At 40.8% G+C, this 17,098-nt stretch overlaps 1 protein-coding gene across 1 annotated transcript; it reads left to right on the forward strand.

Moving 5' to 3' along the window:
• Positions 1-584: 584 nt before the first annotated feature.
• Positions 585-16,795, forward strand: SAMD7 (sterile alpha motif domain containing 7). The gene is made up of 7 exons (XM_024733742.1): positions 585-670; positions 2,417-2,541; positions 6,316-6,394; positions 7,525-8,129; positions 9,143-9,264; positions 13,360-13,470; positions 16,601-16,795. Exons 1-7 carry the CDS (start codon positions 585-587, stop codon positions 16,793-16,795), a joined length of 1,323 nt encoding a protein of 440 aa, XP_024589510.1.
• The last annotated feature ends 303 nt before the right edge of the window (positions 16,796-17,098 follow it).

A 17,098-nucleotide genomic window follows, 5' to 3' on the forward strand; every position in this document is an offset into this window, starting at 1 on the left:
ATAAAGTTATGAATGCTTGTGTTTATGTATGTTTGGATATAACTTGGTCACTTGTTCTAATTAGACACATGCAGTCAGCCTGTATTCACTTTAATTAGATGTATTTTGGGCCATTAGGAAGATTTTCCTCCTCTTTTCTGTTTTAATCTTATCAACTAAATAGGAATATTTTTCCAAAAATTTAAAAATATGGGAGCATACATGCATTTGTACTTCTGGAAATATAAACATCAAAATAAGTTGTAATAAAAGAAGATGGTATTTCTGGAATCTTGCAAAACTGGTTTAATTTTATTAGTGTTGCTTGTAGTGTGGTATGGTATTACCTGTGGACTCTCCAACAAATTCCAAAGGCACACGGAGTTCTACAGTTGTATCTGGGTACTTAACGATGGAGGGGTTTTTGTGTAACTGAAATCTTGCTGTAGTTAGTCTTCCCAAGTGTTGGGAAAATACAAAAGGTGTTCTTCGTGTTCAAGAAGAATTCAAATAGTTCACAAAAAGTAGAGGTATTTGTTGACATATCTATCTGGTTTTTTTTAGAACTCCGTCAGTGGCGAGAGATATTGATGATAAATCCAATGATGGCCGTGAACCCTTTATTGACAGCATCAGGGCATCAGAGCATTCCACTGGTTCCCTCACCATTTGAACCTCCAAGTGTGGATAGGTATTTCTCTTCAATACGATATTCCAGTCAAAGGAGAAAATGGATATTATTAAGGTTTCAAATGCTGTTAATCCCAGTGTTGTTTTATTGTCTAATGTTATTTCAGGGAACTGTGGTGCAATAAATCTGCCGGCCACATCTTCAACAAACTTCTCATCACTTCCCCTTTGAGGCCTGCTTGACATCCTCACTCAGCAAATAGCTAAGGAGCACTTTCTATGTGACAGCATTGCATAGGTGCAAACGTGGATGTAGTCTGCTAGGGCTGTGGTAGCAAAATACCACAGACTGGGTGGCTTAATTTTATTTCTCACAGTTCTGGAGGCTGAAAGTCCTAGATCAAGGTACTGGCAGGTTTTGTTTCTCCTGAGGCTTCTCTCCTTGGCTTGGCTGCCTTTTTCTCTGTGTCTTCACGTGCTTTTTTCTCTGTGTGCAAGCACTTCTGGTGTCTCTTCCTCTTCTTATAAGAACACCAGTCCTACTGGGGCGCCACCCTTAGGACTTCATTTAACTTTAATTATCCCCTTAAAGGCCCTGGCTCCAAAGACAGTCGCATGGTGGGGCAGGGGTTAGGAACACAATTCAGGCCATAACAATTGGGTATCCTGGATTTCCTGTGATAGAGCAATTCTTTCTTTGTAATAAAAGTGAAGTTATCAGTATTTTGGTGGTACACTCTGGCAGTTTCCTGTCTTCCCTTCTTTTGAATATATTGATACAGTCTGACATTCCGAGGAGAAGGAAAAATTCAGTATTTGTGCTTGTTCATGGAGCACGAACAAAAGAGTTGGACTTCTAGAGACCACTGAAGTGTGGAGAAATAAATTGTCCACCCAGGTAGTCGCTGATCCCAGATGGCAAAACTCAAGCCACAGTATGTTTATCTAGTGAGGAAAGAATGTTGTGGTCAAGAATGGAAAATCAGACATTGGTACTGATTTGATTGGATCTTTTTTTTTCCCTGACATCCCTAAAACTTCCCTTTCCTGCTTTCTCTGTTGTGTTGGCAGCTGAGTTAGTCCTTCCTTAGTAGAGCCCTTCCTCCTAAGCTTTCTCATCATATTTCTACTTAAGCCAATAGAGACTGCAGGACTTTTGTACTTCATTTTGGGAAGAGATGATAGAATCCCATATGGCAATTAAAAAAAACTCAGTCTATGCAATGGAAATTTTGTACAATTCCATTTTCATTTTACCTAATTTGTATCTTTTTTTTTCTTTTTTTTTTTAACATCTTTATTGGGGGTATAATTGCTTTACAATGGTGTGTTAGTTTCTGCTTTATAACAAAGTGAATCAGTTATACATATACATATGTTCCCATATCTCTTCCCTCTTGCGTCTCCCTCCCTCCCACCCTCCCTATCCCACCCCTCCAGGCGGTCACAAAGCACCAAGCTGATCTTCCTGTGCTATGCGGCTGCTTCCCACTAGCTATCTTTCTAGTGTATATATGTCCATGCCTCTCTCTTGCTTTGTCACAGCTCACCCTTCCCCCTCCCCATATCCTCAAGTCCGTTCTCCAGTAGGTCTGTGTCTTTATTCCTGTCTTACCCCTAGGTTCTTCATGACATTTTTTTTCTTAAATTCCATATATATGTGTTAGCATACGGTATTTGTTTTTTCTCTTTCTGACTTACTTCACTCTGTATGACAGACTCTAGGTCTATCCACCTCATTACAAATAGCTCAATTTCGTTTCTTTTTATGGCTGAGTAATATCCTAATTTGTATCTTTTTCCCTAGAGATTTATTGCCTCCTACTGTAGCTCCAACTGACCCAAGACAGTTTTGTGTTCCTTCCCAATTTGGATTCTCTGCTCTACCAAATGCAAATATGCCGAATGTGCTGTCCAGTCATGTCTACTCAGGTATGAGCAACAGATGGCTCTCGTCTGTGGAGCCACTGTGAACTGGATTGCTGCATTAAGCTTGCCATCAAATTTACTGCCAGATTTTAGAGGCAAAACTGTATGGTGATTATACTTGTAGTTTCTATAATTACTACCTAGGTTTAAATCATGGTTCCACCACTGTGTAACCAAGTGTAAGTCGCTTAACTCCTCCAACCATCAATTTACTGATGAATAACATGAAAATCTGCAATTACTATCTGTCTTATCTTACAGTCAGGAACTGATGAGGTCATGAGGAGATGAGGTCTGAGAGTTAAAGGCCCTGGGGCAGTTTACAGATGGCCTGATAGGTCATAGTGAGGACCTGCCTTTTATTCTGGGGAAGAGGGAAAGCTTTTGAGGAGTTTGAGCAAAGGAATGACATGGTCTGACTTACACTTTACCAGGATCACTCTGGCTGCTGTGTTGGGGACAAACTTGATAGGATTAAAGTTCTGGAGTTAAACTGATGGGAGTTAATGGGCTATTAGAATAGTCAAAAGATTATGATGGATTGGCCCTGCATGATGACAGTAGGAATGGTAAGAAGTGGCTGGATTCTGTAAATACTTTGAAGGTAGAAACAACAAGATTTTCGCAGAGTTTAGATATGAGATGTAAAAAGAGGAGAGGTGTTAAGGATGACATCAGAAATTTTGGCTGAGAAATGGGAAAGGTGGAGTTGCTCTTCACTGAGTTGAGGAAGACCATGAAAGCAAGAGTTCTTGGGGCGGGAGGGATATCATAGGCATTTGAGATGCCTAATAGACAATCAATGGGGGGATGTCTGGAAGGCAGCTGAAGTCCAGGGAGGACTTCTGGAGACAACCTGGAGATATAATTTTGGAAGTCATCGGGATATATGAGACTAGATGAGATCATCCATAGAGTGGGTTAAAAGGATGAGTTAGAAGTTAAAAGGATGATCCCTGGGACATACCAACAGGGTCTAGAAGATAAAAGGAGATATAGAAAAAGCAACCACTGAGGTGGGAGGAAACCCAGGAGAGGACGGAGGCCTGGAAACCAAGGGAAGAAAGTGTTTTAAGGAAAGAGTGAGCAACTGTGTCAAGTGTGCCACTCAAAGGCCAAGTAAGATGAGGACCAAGAATACATGATTAGATATAGCTTTGTGGAGGTCATTGATGATCTCGATAAGAGCAATTTCAGCAGAGTGGTGTCAGTAAAAACATGAGTGTAGGGGCTCAAGAGGGAATAAGATTGAAGATCAGATTGATGCATCTTATCTCCCCCAAACTATATTCAGTGAGTTTCTGTTTGTCCCTGCTCTCCAGTTCCAACAACTCTTAATACTGAGTTAGCCGAAAAGTTCATTCGAGTTTTCCATGTTACAGGAAAACCCAAATGAACTTTTTGACCAACCCACTAGATATGAACAATGTGAGTGAAAAGCCTGAGACAGAAAGAAATAAGATTGGTGCCAGGGCCAGTGAAGACACTGGCCTGCCTGGACTTAAGCATGTTGTCTGCCGCAGTGCATGTGGATCCACTTGGATGAGATTGAGCAGGGGCCAGGTCTGAAACTAGACCCACCCACTGGAGTGTGACAGGCCCATCAGCTGAACCTGGATGGTAGCCCCATCTGGCAGCAAGAACCAGGTTAAATCTATAGCCCGAAGTTACAGGCAGCAATTAAGCAGACCAGTGAAATAGCTGCATTGCTGACTCAGAAAGAGCTTCTTACTGATGAAGAATCCAGAAACTGCCAATAGTTGGATACAAACAGGCAGGTTGACAACCTGTCCCAGGAACAGAGGTCAGTCTCCCACCTCAAGGCTGACGTGTAAGAGAGTAAGCAAGGGCAAGGTAGGGCCTCAGTCCTATAGAAACCGAGCCACTAAGTAAGTTAGCAAAATAGGGATTAAGACAGGGATCTGTTTCAAAATTTGGGATGTTAGGTAGGGAGTGAATTATTACAACAGGACTAGCACTAAGTTTGATGTCAACTATTGGGGAAAGAGAAAGAAACTTGAAATAGGTTTGATGAGTCCACATTTTATAGGGTGCTAAAATCTAGGTAATGAGAATTGTACCCTCTACACTGATCTTCTCACATGGACATTCTCTGCATCCTTGGGCATTACCCCATGGGTTGGCAGTCTTATGCATGCCAGCTGTCTCAAGGAGAATATCTCAAAGGCCCCGAACTGTAAAAATATAGAGGTTTAGAGTCAGAAGGATTTTTAGAGGCCATGTCATCTAACCTCTGAATTTTACAACTGAGAGAGAATCTCGTAAAAATAGATACAGTATGGTGTATTTCAAGGTAGGTTATTATTAATAGGAGTTTAACGAGCTCTGCTAGCTTGGTACAAGGCAAGTATAAAAACAGTTCTAGCCTTCATGATACTTGCCCTCTTGTTGGGGAGAACAGATTTACACATGTAGAACTATCATTGAACAAAACTCTGTAATAAGTATAATTTGTGCATCTGTTATTGTTACAGTGTGGTCTGTAGACCTATGCTGGTCTGAGAAGTGTTTGTACAAATAAATGCATAAACAGAGAGTAAGGCTTAGAAACTTTCACAGCAACCTGACAGGGTAATTTTATGTCCGTTAATCTAATTGTTTTAAATTGTGCTTGTACTTGTTCTTGCTTTCATTTCAATTTTCTAAACTGTCATTTTATATATTTTTTGAAAGTATTGGTCCATGATGGGTTGGAAATTTTAAAAGAAAAAAATAGTCCTTCACCAAGGGATGGTTTGAGAAGCACCAGCATAGACTCTAAGTGCATTAGGAGTCCAGAAAAAGAAAAAATGATAAAAACATGAAGTTACCAGGCAAGAATAGAGCCTTGAATTCTGACGATGCTGTCATTACCTTAAGACATATTGGAAGGTTGACACAGAATGTAATTGCTGTTCAACTCCATTGAAATTGTTTTCTAAAAAGTATTTTCCTCAGCTACACCCAAAAGTCCACGTAGAGAGCTTCATATTTTATCCACTTAAAACACTATATTTGGGGCTTCCCTGGTGCAGTGGTTGAGAGTCCACCTGCTGATGCAGGGGACACGGGTTCGTGCCCCGGTCTGGGAGGATCCCACATGCCGCGGAGCGGCTGGGCCCGTGAACCATGGCCGTTGAGCCTGCGTGTCTGGAGTCTGTGCTCCGCAACGGGAGAGGCCACAACAGTGAGAGGCCCACATACCGCAAAAAAAAACAAAAACAAAAAAAACCCACTGTATTATTTCCAGGGATTTCAGTGCATAAAGAAGCACTTAGTTACTTTTTTTTTTTAAGGTCAGCTAATTCTTTTCTTTCAAAAAAAAATTATCAATATTTACTGAAAAAGCAAGCGATCAAGAGATCCACAGTTAATTTCATCTTTTTCCTTTTGAAGTATGGCAGGGAAACATTGCCAGTCATGAGACCCATACTTAAAGAAAAAAAAATATCTGGGGAATTCCCTGGCAGTCCAGTGGTTTGAACTCGGTGCTTTCACTGCCAGGGCCCTGGGGTCAATCCCTGGTCAGGGAAATAAGATCCCACAAGCCGCAAGGCACAGCCATAAAAGAGAAAAAAATTATCTGGTGTTATATCATGCCATCACCAAAGTGACTCTGAGATTCTGAACAGCCATGAACTGATACCATTTCCAACACTGTGGTCAGTTGGTGGTTTTTTGCAGATACTGTTTTAAATCATTATATTTTCTTTCATTATTTTCAAGTGGATATTGTTAATTTGTTTGTGGGGTGGGATGGTGGTTTTCTTGTTTAAGGTTGGGGCATTTTGCCACCTGAATCCATAAAGGCAATGGCTAGAAGGAATGAAATGATTCAAAGGCAGCATACTGCCAGGTAATGTAACAATGTTGTTTTATTTTCTATTCATTCACTTGTTTGTTTATTCATTTGTTATATATATACTTTTCTATATATTCATTCATTTATTGTATTTGTGTATTGTTTTTGTATATATTGTTATATTTGTGTATATGTATTCACTGATTATATATATATATATATATGCACACACACACACACACACACACACACACACACACACACATACACTGATTACTTTCAAAAAGTATTCCAGGAATATTACAAAAAGAAACATATACAAACATGTACACAGGTTGTTTAAGGATAAAAACAAGATTAGAAATTACACAGTGAAGCTAAGTCTACAGATCACAGTAGCTTGTCAATGTCTCATAATTAAAATGCCTAGCTGTGATTCCTTTGAAATTCATACTGGCATTTCTGTCTTAAATGACTTCAGTTCTGCTCAAAGACAGGAGCCAAGCTTGCCAATCCCACTTCAAACTATGCCATTAGAGCCCAGACAGCCCCCTGTCAACCTAAAAGTGGCCTTCAACAGCCAGGAGAAACACACAGCAGTGATGACTAGGTTATTGCTGTGGGCAAGAGAAAGCATCAGTCAACTTTTTCATTGCTGAACATTAAGGGGTCCAGGTGATGACCAATAAGCAAAGTAAAGTAAGCAAAAATACCAGCAAGTCTTCCCCCCTTCTCCCTTCCCCAACCCTTACCACTGGCATTAATTTTAACAGTTGAGACTTCTGTGTTTCTTGAGTCTCACTAAAATTGTACTGTAAGGTTTAAAAACTTCTTCCCAGAACTTTAATTTCTTTGAGGATTAATCTCTGGCAGGAAACTAATGCTGTGCTGCATTCTCCCCATCCCTGCTAAGATTGTCACATCCATTAGAGACAATGCTCTAAAGACTGGCCTTAGACTTCCATTGTGAGATTCAGCCAAACCCTTCACCTGTGATCTTACTCCAAACTCTCCTTCCCAGTGGCTCTCTGGGGGATTCGTGTTTACACCTAACAGACTTCAGATAAGTAGCATAAGGACTCAAAAGAAAAGCAGAGGTGCTACAATAGGGAAGGCAGAGGGCCATTAAAATGATATTTCTAATGGTTTTCTTGGGTTTATAAAATATATTGTTCTGTTTTTAGGATGGAAATGGAAATGCATGCCATTTACCAACAAAGGAGAATAGAAAAAGTTAATTCCAAGGGACTAGCTGGCCTAGGGATACCATTCCTTTATGGCTTCAGTATCCCAGCTGGCCCAGCCACCGACCATGGCAGAAGCATGCTCCCTGCCAGTGACCTGCACGCTCACAGAAGCGCCCTGAGAAACTTTCAGGGAAACCCCATGCTAGTGGCAACTGGTCCGCACTTTCTAGAGAGCTGGGGGCAGAAATGTCGTCGTCTCAGGAGAGGTACAGGAAATCAGAAAGTTCTAGACAGTGACACCGAGAGTTCTAAAAGTGGAGTAGAAGAAAAGCCCCTAGGCCAAACCCGTGCAATACCCTGTGAAGAGAGTGAGTATGCAAAAGACCCAGAAACAGACACTCTCAACAATCACAAGTTGGGTGAAACTGCCCACACCTTTGGAGAGCTGGAGCGCGGCCATGGAAAACCCTGGGGAGCCCATGGCACTCCCCTGGAAGAAAAGGCCTGGGACAATGGGAAGGAGAAGGCTTCAGAGCAGGTTTTGGCAGCCTGTGGGGAAAAGAATGAGGTTTACCCGCCAGTTCCTCGACCATCTCTGCCAGGTAGGTGTCCAGGGGCTAATCCTCATGAACCGCAGGTCATCAAGTCCCTGAAGTTATTACATGGTGAGCTGTAACCACTGTGTTTCTTTTTATCCTCCTTTTTCTTGATCCTACTTAGAATGACCTCCTCTTGAAAAATTTATTACATTAGTTCCAATCAGCCATAACAGTGCAATGTATCTCTGTTTATATATTTGCTATATAGAGAATTTTCAGCAAAGGCTAGGAAGGTAAATATGAGGAAGGATGGGAAAGCCTACCAGAATTTTTAATTAACATTTTAATTTAATTTTTAATTTAATCTAATCTCTTCAACACAAAACAGAGGGGCTTCTTGCTTAAAAGTATGAATTCAATCTCCCCTGTATTTAAGTGTAGAAAATAAACAATTAAACAGAAGCTCTTTCAGTGCTCACTACTGCTATGATACTCTCTAACCTAAAAGTATTAACACACTACCCCCTGCCCCAAAAGACACACTGAATAGTTTTCAAGAACTTCTTTAGATAAAAAATAGTTTAAAACTGGAACTTCTTTAGATAAAAATATTTTAAAACACAGGGATTTGGATATGTGTAATCTAGCCACCATACCGACTGCTTCCCTGACAAAATATTAATTTGCCATTTTGATGAAGATGTAGCTAAATTCTCACATGGCTTAGAGAGCATGATAAATCATGTAACATCATAGAACATGGTAGTATTAATCTGGAGAATGAAATCCACAGGGTATTTCTATTGGAATCTGAGAGAAGCTGGAACTTTGTTTTTATTTATGATAAGGTTGTCATTAAAGATCCTTTAGAGGAAGAAAAGAAAGGAGGTAGCTAAGCTTTTTTAGAAATCATCTCTCAGTAACTGTCTTTTAAGGGGGTCACGTGTAGATCTATGTAAAGGGACTGCTCTGTGGTAATAGAACATGAGGAAATGAATGTAACTATACAAGAAACTGTACTCTTAGCTTCCCCCTTTTCCCTTTTCCCACAAAATAATTTTCTTTCTGTTTTAAAGGAACACATGTGCTTCTTACAATCAAGGAAAATCTATCTTTGGATGAAGATATTCAGAAATGGACCGTGAATGACGTGTACAACTTCATTAGTGGCCTTCCAGGTTGTTCAGACTATGCTCAGGTGAAGCAACATTTAAGTATTTTCTTAAAAGTTAGACACTTTGAAATATACTTCCTTCATAATGAGTTCTGTCGAACTTGATTTTGACCCCAAAGAGCATTCCTAATAATCTCTCCCTTTGTATGGCATTGGCTCCCTTGGAACAGAAGTCTCTGATTGGTGGAGCTTGGGTCATGTGCCCACCCCAGCCTCAGGGGAGGCTGGGAAAGCCAGTGTCTGGCTTTAGTTTCTGTCCCATCAAGGCTCCTGAGATGTGGAATTCTCCCAGAATTAGGAGGTTCAGAGGCCAAACATCCAAGAAGAATGAGAGGTATCTACTATATTCCCTGCTCATCCATTTAGCAAACATTTGGAGGCATGTACATCTGTATCAGAAGTTTTAGGCTACTCATCATACATAACAGAAATATATACTTTATTCTAAAAAGGACAAGAAGGAAATACATCTGAAAAGTTGGAAATTAACTATTTTTAAATTCCATTTTTATTCTGGGGCAATATATAAAAATGCCTACGCACATAATTTAATCTGGTAGATAAATACCATTTTTTAAATTATAATGAACTATCAGGACAGTTGAAAAGTAAAACTAGCCTCACTTATATGGGAAAATTGGAGATAAAAATGGTGGGTTGCCAAGTTTTTGAAGTTTATGTCAGTGCTACATTTTCATGCATATAATTTACTTTTTCAAGTGATTTAATAACATAATTCCAAGCAACAGTGTGCCTACTAAATCTGGTATAACTATCTTTGGTTTATATTTTAAAGTAAAAGAAAGCAAGAAAAGGACATTATGATTTAACTACATCATAAGTAACTGATGTTAGTGATAACTTTTTTCAGATCTCATTTTGTGATATTTTCTTCAGTGTAATGCTGTTAATTTTTTAAAAATTTTCATTTCTTTCTTCCTTTCTCTCTTTCTTTCCTTCCTTCCTTCCTTCCTTCCTTCCTTCCTTCCTTCCTTCCTTCCTTCCTTTCTTTCTTTCTTTCTTTCTTTCCTTTCTTTCTTTCTTTCTTTCTTTCCCTTTCTCTTTTTCTTCCTTTGTTCTTTTTATTGGACCAATGGAAAAGTCATATAGAGTAGTGATTAAGAGTATGGCTTATGAAACCAGAAAGTACAAGTTCAAATCCTGGCTTTTCCACTTTCTGGACATGTGACCTAAGACAAGTTGCCTCCCTCCTCAGTGTCTCGGTTTTTTCATCTGTAAAATGAGGATAATAGTATAATACATTTTCAAAGGATTGTTGTAAGCATAAATGAGTGCCTGGCACTCAGTAGATTCTAATTTCATCATTACCTCAGAGGCTTCTAGAGAAAGCAGGATCTCAAGTTACTTGTGAAGCAAGTTGTGTTCTTCAAGTCACCTACTTTGTCTTTTTGCATACCTGCTAAAAAAATTTGTTCTATTTTTGCCTATTCAATGAGTATAACCTTATTATTTTATTACTAGTCATTAACTGTGGGTAAGTCACTTTTTAAATGTATCTATGCTGCTTTTCAAGTGGTACAATGAAGTTACCAAATTCTGATAACCAGAAAGAAGCAACCCCATGTATAACGAACATTTGATTACTGACTTCTGATGGATTGAATCTGTTTGAACTCAATATTTTTAATCAGTCAGTGATTCACAGTCAAAAAAATGCAGTTTATAATAACCACTCTTGTAATAAACAATGTTACATGCATTTCATACTTTATAATCCCAGATGTCCCCTTATGGGTATAAAGAAGTCACATAAACACGAAGACCCCAAACTTTGCTGACTCATTATCTCTTGCCAACAGGATGTTGGTGCTTCCTTCCCCACCCCAAGAAGTGGTACAGTTATTTCTAGGTGTTTCTCAAATGTGTTTAGGATCAAGTCCTGCTCTTGTTTCCTCACTAAAGTCAGTTCCCCTCCTAGCAATTGCTGGTGACCTCAACAGCAAGGATGGCACTACTCTGCTGGGCATGACCAGGCTGTGTTCAGTGACGGTGTTCTGTACAGAAATGGGGAGCACCCCCCTGGATGCAGCTGGGTGCCGTCTGAGCGCAACAGGCTCTGAAGCAGCACTGCTTGTGCACAGCTCTCACAGGAACCCTTGTCTGCAATGTGCCATCCGCTTTTACTCACAGCCCCTGGGACTACTCAGGGCCACACCCCCTGTCCCCTTCTCTGTCCTCTTCTTCCTCACCTCTGCCTTAGGTGCAGCAACCTCCAACCACCCACCTTCTGCAGGTAGAAAAAGAAAATTCAGGAAAAAATAACTGCAGTGAAAATCCAAAGCCCCTTGCAAATGAAACCTTTTAAATAGATGTGAAGAGAGGATGGGTGGTTCAGCCATTTAGGGATATCCAGGATACCCTGTAACACATTTTTTTGGTTCAAAGTCAATGTCTAGTTCAAATAAGTCAGCAGTTAAAGTATTCTCTCTAAAAATAAATGAAATTATTAAAAATACATGCATATTTATATCATGCACTTGGCCCAAACTGCTCTCATGAGAATGAAGTGAGGATATCTTCTGAGTGACAGAGGTATGTTCTGCATCCTTGCCTCAGGCCCAGGGTCCATCCACCATGACTGAAGGTTAGGCCCTCATGCATTTCAGGCCCTGGGTGCCAACCTACCTCTGTGTGAAAATTTATCGCTGTGATTTCTCCTTCTTTGGATGAGCTCTCACGGTCCCTTCGCTGCTCAATGGAATCCCTACAAAGGAAAGAGAAATTAGGTAAATTTTCTACCATAAATATAGGTAACTATTTTTATCAGCACTCCTTTTGCTGATTGGCAGTTAAGGGTTGATTGGGGTTAAGCAGGGGAAATTCTGGATCAGAATCATGAACTATACATTATTTTACAAGTTCTCTAACAGGCAAGCTATGCTTTTTGGGCAACTCACTTAACCTTTTCTATGTTGGTTCTCTCATTTACAAAAAATCATAATAATAGCGCCTACTCTTTATTGGCAGGAGACTATGTGCCAGGCGCAGTACTAAGTAAATTATTTAGATTGTCTTTTAAATTTAATCGACACCGTACTTCTGCAAAGGAGATATTAACTCTATTTTGCAGCTGAGTAAAGCTGAACTTCAAGGTGGCTAGAGGACTGCTTAAAGAAATGTGTGTGTGACTACAAATCTAGCTCTTTCCATTATAATTACTCTACATTGAGGATATTGGGCCATATGATTTTCGGCCAAGGGTACCTGGGGCCCTAGGAATTCTCAAAGGTGGTAGAAGGTATGCTTAAGTTATTCAAGATATTTCAAAACAACAGACAACCTAAGAAATATCATACATTTCCCCAAAATAAGGCTACATAGACTAACCCAAACTGTCCACTTTTTTGCTTTGGCCCAAATTAAGTTACTTACATTAGCCATTCTACAATTTGCTCAGTTAAAATAGGAAAAGAAATAATTACTTAATAAATATAGTTTGTAAATAACTAAAATCTGTTAGAACACAAAGTTCCTGGTATAGAAGTTTCCCAAGAAGAATCTAATCTTCTGCTGGTCCTGAGGCATGCCCTCCGAGGCACGGAACACACAGTGGAAATGGGACAAATATGGTTCCTCTTCTTACGGAGCTTGTAGTCCAGAAGAGGGGCACTGTAAGGGATTCCACATCAGCGTGACTGTGCTGGAGAGGGCAGCTACGGCGCGTGGTAGGAACACGTGGGAGGGCCTTACGGTTTCCTAGAGGAAGAGGCATCGAAAGTGAGACCTGACAGTGAGGAGTTTACCACCTGAGGGACAACAAGGTGAGAGGGAGGCAAAGGAGGAGTTTCCAGGTGAGGACCAGAAGCCAGAGAGAACTTAACGTGGTTGGGATTTGAGAATAATTTTTAGTGGCCAGAGGCGAGGGCCAAGGTGGGAAAGGTGAGGATGGCAGGATAGGGGACTGAAGAGGGAGAAGGGATCAGGCCACAGAGACTTGAAGGATTGTGACTTCATCCCGGAAACAGTCTAGGTTTTAAGGAGGAGTGGCGTGCTTAGCTTTGTGTTTCAGAAAGGTTGCTCAAGTTGCTTTCATGAAAATAGGTTAGGTCTTAAAAAAAAGACATTTAAACAAAGCTGACATCTTTTGTGTTTAATAAGGTGTTTAAAGATCATGCAATTGATGGAGAAACCTTGCCATTACTCACAGAGGGGCATCTTCGAAGCACTATGGGCTTAAAGCTGGGGCCGGCACTAAAGATCCAATCGCAGGTAGGGTGATTTTTCGTAACTAAACGTGTTCATGGTATGAAGCTTAAGAGAAATATGTTACCTTTATCTTGTTGTAACATTAACGATACATCTTTATTAAGCTTTTTCCCTCTGTGGTTGGGGACATGATAAAAGTGAGGGAACCTGAGGGCTTCCCTGGTGGCGCAGTGGTTGAGAGTCCGCCTGCCGATGCAGGGGACACGGGTTCGTGCCCTGGTCTGGGAAGATCCCACATGCCGCGGAGCAGCTGGGCCCGTGAGCCCGCTGAGCCTGCGTGTCTGGAGCCTGTGCTCCGCAGCGGGAGAGGCCACAACAGTGAGAGGCCCGCGTACCGCAAAAAAAAAGGAACCTGAAAACTTTGGACGGGGCATTGGTACACGTTCCTAGTTTTGGTTGGGAAGGCACAAAGCAGTGGTGTGATGGCCAGTGTTTAACAACCTGCTGTCTTTAAAAATGAACGATTTGTAGCATTTGTCAATTTCTGTGGTGTCAGTCCTCCCACCATGGCTGACACATGCAGCGTCACTGAATACAGAATTGGGAAGAGATGCACAGCAGCTCCCCATTTCAGACTGTCTTCACCGTGTGGATAGCACAAGTGTAAACAACCTCAATAGCAGAGATAATAATAAACAATTATAGTAAAATAAGTAGGTAAAAATAATTCAGTGATAGGTTTGGGGTATTTAATACCTTAGTTTGCAATATAATATATCTAATTGTAACTTTATATAATTTAATTTTCAATACTGGCATTTTTAGCAATTAGCTGGCAAATTTCCTAAAAATATAACAATTGGTCTCAAGAGCTGGAACAAGCCAGCTCCAGAGCACCACTTCTCATCACTACCTCCACTGCTTCATTCTGGTCTAAGGCACTGTCTTCTCTCGTTGGATTACTGCGTTAGCCTTCTAACTCTTCTCCCTGCTCTGCCCTTGCCCACCCAGAGCGTATTCACACAGCAGTAAAGAATGATTCTTCTAATACATGAGACAGATCATGTCACTCTTCTGCTCAAATGTCTGCAATAGCTCCCCATTTCTTTCAAAGTCCAAGTCAAAGTCCTATATTATTTGCACTCCTCTGCACCCATCACCACCCTTGCCTTCCTGACCTCATCTTCTAAGTCTCTCCCTGCCAGTTACTGCTTTTGTCAACTCACCTCTGGATGCTGTTTGAACATCTAGACAGGTTCCACCTTCACACTGTTCCCTCTGCCTGCGATGCTCTTCCCCCAACATCCTCATGCTTTGTTCCCTCATCTCCTTCATCTTTGCTCCACCATACCATCTCAGTGAGGTTTGATTGGTTCACCTTACTTAAAATTGCACATGGCCCAGCCCCCATACATACTACTGCTATCCCTTTTTCTGGTCTTCTCTTTTTCCCCATAGCACCCGTCACGTTCAGTCACACAATATAATTTATTTATTTGTTATATTTATTTTTGATTTCCCTCTGCCCCCACTAGAATGTAAGCTCCATTAGAGCAGAGATCTTTATCTGTTTTGTTGACAGATATAACCTTAGAAGTGCAAAACCCATAATAGGTCAATAGTTATTTGTTGAAAGAGTGAGTTTCCTAAAAGTCAAACCAAGAAGCCTCAACTAATTCTTTCAGAATTTTTACAGTACTTTACTTATTCACAATACATGCTTAGACCAGGAGCTGAGTTTCCAGAATGTCCTTCAAAAACCTTTTTATTTTTCCTAAACTTTTCAGGGTAAAGGAGTACTTCAGTGTTTCCATTGATGTTCTTTTTTTCAACTTCTTATTTTGGAATAACTTTAGATACAGAAAAGTTGCCAAGATAGTACAGAGAATTCACCTAGCTTTTCCTAATGTTAACATAATACATGAGAGGGCACATTTGTCAAAACTAAGAAATTAACATTGGTACAATATAATATTCACTTTTAAATGATTTATTTTTCTTTCATGAGGAAAGTATACCTCTTGGAGTACTTACAATAACACTGCAGTTTTTTCTCAAATCTGATTTTCTTTGGCTTTGGTTTATCACTTTCGTTGCACTTTTTGTTCTGCTTTGTCCTTACAATGTGGCCAACCCCAAGTCATTCTTAATCTTCTCCTCACTTGCTGCTAGCATTCTTATGCTCCTATCTGATATATATAAGTGCTTTCATGCAGCCCAGCTGAGCTATTACATCCCAGGCCCCATCTACCAGCATGACAGGACTCCCACAGAAGCTGGGGGTGGGGGGGAGGTGGAGGGGGAAGGTCCAGCTGATGCCAGATGTTCAACCAAGCAGAACAGTTGTAGAGTCCTTGGGATTGGGAATTTCCAGGGGTCCCATTGAAGCAGGAAAATTGGAAGGTTCTGAGTAACATCTGAAAGTCCCAGAAGGTGGGCAGGCAGGAATCAGTGGATAACAAAATCTCAGTCTCCAAAATGGGAATCAAGGGCAAAATTCCATTACAGCAAGAACTGCTAAGAAGAAGGAAACCTACCCTCCAGAACAGAAACGTAGAAGGTAGACCGGGACTGAGCACACAAGGGAAGGGGTAGGAGAAGAAAAAGTTACTGGAATTAGAGAAAGATATTATTAGAATGGAGGGAGCTGGGGGTTTGAGCTGTAACAATGCGAACAATATAGAAATCTCCTGGGTCCCACTCGGCATCAGGTTTGTGTAGGAGCCCGCTGGTTAGTACTAGGGCACCAAGCCCCAGCGCAGCCTTATTTATGTCTCAACACTAAGCCCACTGAAGGCCAGTTGTGTGCTAAGGTTCTAAAGAATTCCAGCCTCACCTGGAGAAGGACGGGCTGGGTGTTGGTGAAGGTGAAGTAGGGTGTCTGTGGGAACCTTTGTGGGACCATTGGGAAAGGAAGAGCTAGAGTGAACTCAGAGTGAAATAATTGTATGTGCAAATGAACCACAGCAGAACCAAGAACAGGAACTGGCAAGCTCCTACCACCTTGATATCCAGTTTTACAATGTAAACACTATGATTCTAAAAGAAAAAGCCCACCACATCCTAGAATTGTGTCCTTCTAGATGTCCCATACCTGAAATTACCTCAGCCTCCCTGCCACCTGTGGCTTAGCAGAGTATGCTGTGTTATTGAAAGAATTCATAGATGTAATTACTATATTTTGTCTTCTAAGGTATCTCAGCATATGGAAAGTATATTCTACAAGAAAAGGCTGTCACTTCCTACCCACACGAAACAAGCATTTGATCAACCAACAGATACAAACCCTCTTTTGGATTTTAATTCCTGGAGTGATACACTGGACATTCCTTGTTCCCAGGATATGATCATTCCTAAAAGAACCGAGCGAGATACTATGAGAAATTAAAACCCTCACGGAGCAAGAACAGTCTTAATCGGTTTTCTGAAAAGTCTGGCATATTCTGAAGGGTGTGCGGGGGTTTCCCAGGACCAGATGGCGGCTCAGAGGGAGAGAAAGCCCACCCTCCTGAGCTCTCTGGGAGGAGGCCTTGCCCAGGCTTCCTGAGGTGACCACATCACAAAGTAGCTGGAGGCATATCCTTAGAAGCAAATACTAAATGAAGGATAGAATTTGCAAACATCAAATTTGTATATATAAAGAGGTCTATTTCTTTTTTTTCCTTCCAGTTTTATTGAGATACTATTGACA

This window comes from Neophocaena asiaeorientalis, unplaced genomic scaffold (genome assembly GCF_003031525.2).
Source record: "Neophocaena asiaeorientalis asiaeorientalis breed wild unplaced genomic scaffold, Neophocaena_asiaeorientalis_V1.1 scaffold280, whole genome shotgun sequence".
NCBI classification, from domain to species: Eukaryota; Metazoa; Chordata; class Mammalia; order Artiodactyla; family Phocoenidae; genus Neophocaena; species Neophocaena asiaeorientalis.

Coding starts and splice junctions, on each gene's coding strand:
- SAMD7 (XM_024733742.1), top strand. CDS start 585: ATGGCCGTGAACCCTTTATTGACAGCATCAGGGCATCAGAGCATTCCA. Junction 8,130..9,142: donor TCCTCGACCATCTCTGCCAG/GTAGGTGTCCAG, acceptor TCTGTTTTAAAG/GAACACATGTGCTTCTTACA. Junction 13,471..16,600: donor CACTAAAGATCCAATCGCAG/GTAGGGTGATTT, acceptor TTGTCTTCTAAG/GTATCTCAGCATATGGAAAG.